General features: G+C 40.9%; 1 protein-coding gene across 1 annotated transcript; it reads right to left on the bottom strand.

The window, feature by feature from the left end:
- Positions 1 to 155: 155 nt before the first annotated feature.
- On the bottom strand, positions 156 to 5,244 carry c1qtnf7 (C1q and TNF related 7). Its single transcript, XM_074634528.1, has 3 exons — positions 5,026 to 5,244; positions 2,932 to 3,168; positions 156 to 1,004 (listed from the first exon to the last, which is right to left on the bottom strand). The coding sequence occupies exons 1-3, from the start codon at positions 5,045 to 5,047 to the stop codon at positions 376 to 378; spliced, it is 888 nt and encodes a 295-aa protein (XP_074490629.1). The 5' UTR covers positions 5,048 to 5,244; the 3' UTR covers positions 156 to 375.
- Between the last annotated feature and the right edge of the window lie 4,099 nt (positions 5,245 to 9,343).

Below are 9,343 nucleotides of genomic sequence, written 5' to 3'. Positions count from 1 at the left end.
GGATGTCCCAGAAGCTGCGTATATGTGCAATGCCAATTATTCTCCTCTCAGCTGTTGTTTTTGGCACTATTTCCAATAAAAATATTATGACTCACTCCTTTTGACTTTTCATACATACATACATACTTTTCATACACATGCTTCAAACCAAACTCTACCAGTCAACAATGTTTATTTAAGTTATTCAGCCAAAACAAATAAATCTGAAACCTATTCAAGCTTAATCAAATAATATAATTTTAAAATCAGTAGATAGGTCTCTATAGTAATAATAAAACTAGCACAAACATTTGTATAAAAATATAGTTTGACCATTCTATACATGTAATAAAACTATCAAAACAACAGTGATTAGCAGTTTGTGTTTCCCAGGTTCTATCCATAGTCGGCTGCCAGTGTGTCAAAGTAGTTTGTGTCTGCATAGAGGAGGAAGCCAGTGAACAAGCTGTCAGCCCAGCCCGGGTCTGCAAATAAACCATTCTGGTCTTGGAAGAAGATCTCCAGCCACACCTCATCCTCCGGGTTCAGGTATATCACGGTGGCCCCAGACGCCACGTCGTGGTTCCCCGTGTTGGCGTCATAGGTTTTAATGCGAAACTGCCCGTTGTGCACCAGACCGATGGCCAGGTGTTTGTTGGCCAGCGTGATGTCGTAGGAGAAGTAATAAACTCCTGGGTATGCACAGATGAACTTGCCCGTCTGTGGGTTGTAGTGTCCGCCCTCATCGAACAGGACCTTGTTGAACTTGATGGGGATTTTCTCTGCAGGGTAGCTGCTGGTGATGCCCACAGAGAAGGCCGATTTAGGCAGCAGGGTGCCACACTTGCAGGTTCCTGCAGTTCCACGTAGCCCTCTTTTGCCTTTATCCCCTTTCAGTCCATCGCGGCCCAGAGAACCAGGTAGGCCCACATCTCCGCCCTCTCCTGTAGGGCCTCGTTTCCCCGCAGGGCCACGGTCACCTCGGCCTCCGATCTTACCTGTTGAGCCAACTCTGCCCTTCAACCCTGGAACACAAACATGTTGGGATCATTATTTCTGCACAATTACTGATATAATGAATCAATTATCTGCCATATGAATCTGCTCTGCACTTGTTGAACCTGAATATTAAAGGAATATGGAAACACAAAACCCCACCCAGTGTCATGTATTAAGTCACCCTTGGAGCACCGCCACCTTGACATTTGAACAGCACAGTTTTTAACTAGATTCATCCAGACTATCTTATATGCAGTCAGTGAATACCCTGGAGCTAGGAAACACTGTATGTTTGTGCAAACACAAGTGGGCCGTCCTGAATATGTAGCTTCATGTTCAGATGGAGGTCTGAATTCCTCTTTCCCCACATAATGGAAAACACGTTTCTATTTATTACTACTGGACAGATTTATTGCGGTTCAGACCGCATAGATGTTATCAAGACACTGTTTCTGCTGGGTGAGACGAACACACGCAGTCCTTCTGAATATTTTTGCAGCTTTATGGTAGCTTTACCTACGAGAAAATGCCACCTTCTGAATAATTTAAAATCTTTACCAAGCTGTGAACAACCAGGATAAACTGTTATTGTATTCCACCTGAGGTTGAAAGCTCTGGAAAAAAAGTGAACCTTGAGTTCATACAGGTTTTCTGTTGCTTCTTAGGACAATATATGTACAGGTGTACTTTTCAATACAATATCTATTAGATTTGTACTGTCCATGATGTTCATGTTCTTTGTGGGAGTCGGAGGCCTGATTACATACTCAGTAGATTTGTTATTCATCTTTTAAAGGTGCAGTGTGCAGGATTTGGCAGCATCTGGCGGCGAGGATACAGATTGCAACCATAGTAACCGTGTAAAATAAGGATGTAGTCTCCGTGACGTCACCCATAGGTTTCTGAAGAGCCGTTGTGAAGCTCAAAGTGGGTGGCTCCGGTCATCGCCCAAGTGGCTAAATGAGACTACTAAACGTCATCACGCCGACTCGTCCTCCTTCACAGCCTCGTTGTGTTTACTCACGCTCATGTGACCGTGGTGTAGTTCGTCTAGAACCTAAGGTTAATTTTTTACTTCTGGTGATTGCATTTACACTTCAAAAATCATAAAGTGGTGTTCATTAGAGGAGATTATCTTGCTGAACAAAACGTGTAAGTATCATAAATGTTTGTTTGCCTCAGAGTTTATTTGCTGCAATAATCCTGAACCCAATGGAACAATCCCATTGGCTTTCTGTCGAGGGAACCAGGGAGATGCTAACTTCCTGGTTGGCGTACAAAAATATGTCATTTCTGGAGCACTCTGTGGGGATTGACTCGCTTTTGGAGCCTCAAGTGGCCATTTGAGGAACTGCAATTTTTAGCACTTCCACGTTGGCTTAAATCTTTCAGCACCAGATGTTGCTGCTTGATTGCAACCATCTGAAACTTCTCCCATATGCCAAGCATGTCGGAGAACTACGGTGGCCGACGCGGAAACATGAAAACGTGAATGTCCTTATCTATGGCCAGTGTTTGGTTTGTCCGTTCTGGGCTACTGTAGAAACATGGTGGCCGGCTCCATGAAGAGGCCCCGCTCCCTATATAGATATAAACAGCTCCTTCTGAGGTAACAAAAACACAACGATTCTTATTTCAGGTGATTATACACTAAAGAAAACATATTAATATTATAATCCACCGTTGTACTACACCGTTCCTTTAACTCTGCAGAGTGTGCTATCCTAAACAACTCCTGCATAGTTTGTCTGACACTTCATTTCATAACCGTGCTATTAGTGCCAGCTTCTCTATGGAACTCAACACTTCATCTTCTCTACGTCAGCTCCAGCTCTATGCCAGCTGTGAAGAAACCCCTCTGTACCAGCTGTTCTCCTGCACAGAGCGGTATAGTTTTTCTTTATCTGCACACGTAAACTGATGCTGTATCTGTTTTATGTTTTTATGATATACCTGTGTCTCCCTTTTCTCCCTTTTCACCCTTCCTGCCATCTCTGCCATCTCTTCCCGGGATACCCACATTCCCATCTGCTCCCGGGGGCCCGCTGGGACCGGGTTTGCCAGGCGGGCCAGGTGACCCGGGGACGCTGCAGATCAGACGCGGCGCTCCTTTCAGTCTGGTCTCAAACAGCTGTCCAAAGACACAGTGGCAGAGACAGACTACCACCATCAACGCCCACATCTTCACATCTGTAAATACAAACAGCACATTTTGAGAGAACTTTTAGGACATCTGTGATGTCTTTCCACATGTGGAGGAGTATTTATCTAAGCTCAGTGCTCAACATATAGCATCATTTGTCAATAATAAAGCTTGTTTTGTGTTTGCAGATGTTCAGAGCAAAGGGGAAAGATAAAAAGCCAACAATAACAGTGTGTTGCGGTGCCAGATTCTAAAACAGGTTCTGGCCAGAAGTGGAAGCCTGTTATCACAATGCTGTAAACACTCACAACGGTGTTGTCATGGTCACAGACAGAACAAAAGCATATCAGTGAATCTAATTTATGTTCGAATACAGCATGAGGCCAGATGTGACTCTTGTAATGAGAAGCAATCTCACACACTGATGTTCTCATCCACCAAAGTATTGCATGTGAGAGACCTCAAACGAAACCTTTGTCTCTGATCCAAATCCTCTTTCTTTTTCTTTTTTTTGACAAAACATTCCCAAGTTATGACATAACATCCAGCACAGTTTCTGTCAGGGGAACGTAATCATGAAGCAACGGCACTAGAGCAGACATTAACATTACACATTTATGTTACAGGGAGGGGAAGACATGATCCCATCATATATAACGTTGTTCCACGGACAGAAAATTGGCAGATGTTAGACATCATCATTCCATATTAATGGCATCTATGGAAGTGTAGCGATGAAGATCTTTGGGGAGTTTGACCGAATGCAAATAAAAGTTTATGGATTTCATGAATACACATGCTTGTTCTTTCCACATTTTGCCCACGTGGGTGTGAGAATGTGAGTTTTGCATCTGCTCTTCTTTGGCAGCGGCGGTGTCAGAACATGTCATCCCCCTTCTCTGTCTTTAAAAATAAGATATTGCAACATGTTTTCCATGACATTACACGGTCTGTGTCGGTGCAAGATGCCAGCAGACAAATGATGCGTAAACACGATGAGATAAACAGTAAGGACACGCAGACACGTGACGTGAAGAAGCTGCTCTGTGAAGCACACACACACACACACACACACACACACACGCACACACACGTGCTGTTAGTGTAGTGTAATGTTTTTGAGTCGGAGGGTAATGACCTGGCCACAGAGCCAGTGTGAGGTCCAGTGAGGGAGAAACCCCGCCCGCCAATACGGCTCTGCAGCAATGATGTCAGCATGAATAAAGTGGCTGTTATTAATGAATTATGGTCGTCTCTTTACACATACACACACACACAGGTGCGTGCATGAGGATGTAAATGCATGTGAAAAACACTCTTATATGTGCATGCAAGTCATTAAATTGCACCTTTAGAGAGGGATTTAAGTCAACATTAATTTCAAAATAAAGCCAATTCTGTCCTCTATTAGCTTCTCCTTGTCTTCTTCTCCCAGTGAACAGGTGGAGGAAGGGCGACTCTACACAAGAAATGAAAAGCTTGTGTTTTGGCCATCCATCGCTGAAAATGTCTGTGACCACTTTAAGCAATGGGCAGCCTGTATGATGGCCTCTGGCTGTTTGTAATTGAAGTCAGGCACAAGTTTACCGACTATTCCTCGGGCGGCCGGTGGTTTATAAAACCAGGTCACCATGTTAGAAAAGTTTTAAAAGAACAAATAAGACATCAACTTCTTTCAGGGAAATCCTGATTTAAATAATTACACACACTTAGAGGTCATGCATGCTTACATGTGCATGTACATGATGCACACAGACAGGTATTTGCAAAGTTATTCAAGGTATTCGCTCTGCAAGTTACAGACAACAGTGTTTCTATGATGTCTATCATTTTGTGTTAATACTCTGAGTGAAAGAACAAACAGTACAGAACATCAGACAGAGGTACGTAAGCTGTGTTCTTACCCCACAGTTGGCAGCTGTTCATCTCCAAATCTGATCAAACTGCTCAGTGCTGAGTGTCTTTGTCCTATCTGCTCAGATCCCGGCCTGTTTGATGATTCGACACCTTGGTTAACATGTTATTTGTCTTTTTTTTCTTCCCTGCTGTTCTCTCAGATATCTGCTGCAGAGCTCAGCTGCTTCTCTGCTGCTGACAGTGTTTAGCAGCAGTCTGCACTCACTCCATCCAACAACCCTCCTTCCTCCTTCCTCCCTCCTCCTCCTCCTCATATCCACTCCCTTCTCTCTGCCTCATAAACTTCCAAAAAGCAAACAATCATCCAAACAAGCTCAGCATGTTGCATTCAGAATCAGCTCCACTATGTCATGGATGAGGACTCCTCAGATGTGAGAGTAGAAGTCAGCAGCTTTTAATTCTGCAGAAAAAAAGCCGGCTGTTCTTTGAAAGGTCAGATTAATAAACAGGAGAAGTCGTTTGTTCCTTGTTGACCTCAGTGTTGAGCTCACTTGTAGTTCTGACTCTCACCTCTAGATGGAGCCAGAACTGATGTGAGGAAGTGTGTTGGGGGGACTTCCTTGATTATTTCCTCACCACATGGTTAAACTAAACTGAGGCCACCTTTATAGATACCATAAATAGAAATATATCTCCAACATCAGAATGATATATTAACATGACTAGTTATTTTTAATTAAGTTATTATTTCACCTAATTGAGGTGTATTTTTACACTTGATAGTGGTTGCAAATGTACAGATATATAAATATAGATAATCATGCATATGATGAGGAGTTATATCTCATCATAATAAGCTGTGTTTTTCTTGGTTATAATGCAAGTTAGTGCTAGTGGTGGAAGAAGTATTTAGTTTGTAACTTCTTACACGTATAAATCATTGCGGGTCGGTGTCCTATGCCCTGCCTTCACTCACACACCGCGCTCATTCTCTCTCTTTCGCTCCACCTCTCAGGTGCATGCGCACACACTTCACACTGCAGAAGAGTTAGTTTAGCTCTGAGAATATCTAGTGAATGTTCAGTGGACGTTTGTGCAGAAATAACTGCTGCAGCTCCTCCAGACCAACAGAGGTTTCCCGTGTCTTGTGCAGAGAGAAACGTTATCGTCTCCGACCAAAACTCCGGTGTCTCCCCCGTTCCCTCCGGCCGCGGTCGGGAGGCTGAGGCAGGAAAAGCCAACACTAGGATCAGCATTGATTCATGGAGAGACCTTCGTCTGGTCAGCTAACATTACTGCCAAGCAGCTGAAATATAGAGTGATATTGTGCTTTTAGCTGACGTGTGTCGCCTCACTGACTTGAGCGATGCTCCTTCATGTCTATGTAGGGCGAGCACAAGCGCGAGCAACAGGACGCTGACTTTCGTTGACTTAACGGCCACAGGTGCCGCTGTTAACAAGACATTTCTGATTCTTACAAACAGTCCCTTTAAGTAAAAGTAGCAATACCTAAAAATATTCCATTACAAATAAAAGCCCTGAATTCAAAAGCTTACTTAAGGAAACAAAAGATACACAAAATACGCAAAATGCACTTAAAGTATCAAAAGTAAAAGTACTCCTTCTGCAGGAAATGCTTCTTATGAGATATATAAGATTGTGACAGACATTAAAGAGGATCTATTATGCTTTTGTGCTTTTTCCCTTTCCTTCAGTGTGTTATATAGTTTTTTTTGTGCATGTAAAAGGTCTGCAAAGTTATAAATCCCAAAGTCCAGGCCAATGGGAGTTAGTCTTCCCCTCAGAAACACTGCTCCTGAACTGCCTTAAACGCCTCGATTGAAGTCCCGCCTTTTCTACTGTAACGTGGTGATATCACCAAGTAACACATTTGTATAATACCTGCCTAGCGACTAGTCATTATTTTGTGTAAGACGAATACATGCAGCAGCATCAGCAGCAGCCATGTTGTGTCCAAACAGAACGGGTCTTTATTCAGGAAGTGAAAGAAAAAAAAAAGATTGTAATCAACACCCCATTTAAATACAAAACCAACAAAAATAAAAATAAACATGATATTCATTTTGCATATCAAAGAACCATTCAGTAATAATTACAATCCAAACACCTCAAACCACTTTTGTGAATCTATACACAAACTCTGATTTAGAAATTAGTCACTTTAACAATAAAATTACAAATATTTAGCTTTAAAAATAATTAAACTCAAAATAATATCTTAGCAATTAGCATCTTAATTTTTTTTTATATATATATAGTGAATTTCCACATAAAAATACAAAATGATACCAATGACATTTAAATATGAAAAAAATTATTCCAAGAACTCTGCTACTATTAAATAAAATAAAAGGTGGGATAAAACAAGATGAAATGAAATAGAAATATGCATGAAAAAGTCTCTCCTTTTGTTAGCAAAACACTATCCAAAATAACTACAATCATTTACAATCAGTACAAAGATATCTGGATTTAAAAATAGTTGCAATGAAAAAACGGGGTTTATTTTTTCTGACAGTAAAAAAATGACACTGTGGATCAGAAATCTGCAAAATATGCAATGAAAAAAATAAATCTGCATTAAAAAGGTTTACACTGTAGTTCTTACTTTTTATACAAACATTAGAAACAGTATTGCACATCACAACACAGATTCGAGGTTAGTCAGCCTTTCAAAATGTGTTATATTCAAGTTTCATAGCATCTACGAGGACAGGCAGCTGGGCCTCGATGCAAACAGGGGAGAATCTCAAGTGTCTTCCAAGAATAGAATAAAACCTTCATGTTTCCTTCCTTCAAATGAAATGTGTATCAAAATAAGAGTCAACTGTGTATCAAAAAACTTTGATGTTGTTACTAATGACATGATTCGTTGTCTTTGAACAGAACTTTTGGACATAATTAGCACTGGAAAGGGGGAGAGGGGGGGAATAAATTGAATAATTGTCCTATTTAAATAGAAAAATACAATCAAAATCAAATAGGTTTTTTTTTTGTCTACAAAAATAGTGAAATAAATATGATTTTTACAAAAACAAAGACACATACAGAACAAAGTAACAGTGTTCAACATAGAAAATAGAACCTCACAAAAACAGCACGAGTCAAGTGTTACAGGTGACGATATTCAAACGTTCATGAGAACTAAAGCCACGACGGGGACGACGGGAGCTCGACCTTTAAAGGGCGGGTCCATCTCAGACGTTAGCTAATCGATAAGCTTGTGAATAATGTGAACACTAGCACTAGCGTTGAGTCAACGTTAGCTGTGCAAAGTTTGGAAATTTCCTTCCTTTCCGACGAGGAACTGAAGCCGCTATATCTCTCTTACTTCAAAGCCACCAGACTCCATTCACAAAAACAGTAATTTGTTATTGTGTGACTTTCGGATCCGAACTATCATGGCGTCCACACAGCCGACCGCCATCTAAGTCACTGTATGTAACGTTAAGACACTGACTATAAGGATGTTTATATACTAAGGGTCTCCAACAAGTAGCTCGCCCGTTTCTGAGTGGCTCTCTAATCGTACAAAAAGAATATATACACATATATTTGATAACACAAAGTCACTTTGTAACCTTGTTTAAATTTCTTTCCAATCAAATTCACAGACATCCCGCCCCCTTCTGACACAAAATGGTTATGTGCCAATCAGCTGTCGATTAGAGGAGTTATGCTGCTTTCATGTTTGGTTATTAATTGTCTGTTTGTCTGTTATTGGCGATGTACAACTTGGTGCTATGAGAAGCTCTCAGACACTTTCATATCGTCAAATTAGCTCTCAAAGGAAAACAGGTTGGAGACCCCTGTTATAAACTGTACATGTAGCAGCGTCATCATGCAGAAACCTACGTCAGGTCACCATGTGGGAAAACATTCTTAGAAGGGCTAATAGTATCTTGATGCTAAAACATACCAAAATTTGAATATTCAGATTTGAATACATAAGGAACTGGGAAGCTACAGAATGATATTAAAGATAATGGACCCGCCCTTTAACTTCCACCTCGATCACGTCAAAGCGCACGACGCCATCCCGACTCCCCCGTCCTCACAACATCCAGACTACATTAGAATATATTAGAAAATATTGGATTCCTGCTCTACTCATACAGAACATAGATAACTTAAGACCACTGCTTTTCACGCTACAGCTTAAATAAGCAATCATGAAAAAATAAAAAATTTAATAAATCATCTGTAGGATTATAAATAGGTGGAGAGAATCCACATCTGCACTGAAATCACTTAAAGGGGTGGAGGGGGGGTGGATAAGAAATAAAAACGAGTAGGGGTATAGAAAAGTAGTGCATAATATATATATTATTATAAAAAAAAAAA

Source organism: Sebastes fasciatus, chromosome 5, assembly GCF_043250625.1.
Source record: "Sebastes fasciatus isolate fSebFas1 chromosome 5, fSebFas1.pri, whole genome shotgun sequence".
Classification (NCBI taxonomy): Eukaryota; Metazoa; Chordata; class Actinopteri; order Perciformes; family Sebastidae; genus Sebastes; species Sebastes fasciatus.
The sequence above is the reverse complement of the archived record's forward strand: the minus strand, read 5'-3'. Positions and strand labels throughout refer to the sequence as shown.

What these genes read in the sequence shown, in the direction of transcription:
- c1qtnf7 (XM_074634528.1), bottom strand. Translation starts at nt 5,047, where the DNA reads ATGAACAGCTGCCAACTGTGGG. An exon ending in GAACAGCTGCCAACTGTGGG is followed by an intron (nt 3,169 to 5,025) that starts GTAAGAACACAG and finishes TTGTATTTACAG; the next exon opens with ATGTGAAGATGTGGGCGTTG. An exon ending in GGGAGAAAAGGGAGACACAG is followed by an intron (nt 1,005 to 2,931) that starts GTATATCATAAA and finishes TTTGTGTTCCAG; the next exon opens with GGTTGAAGGGCAGAGTTGGC.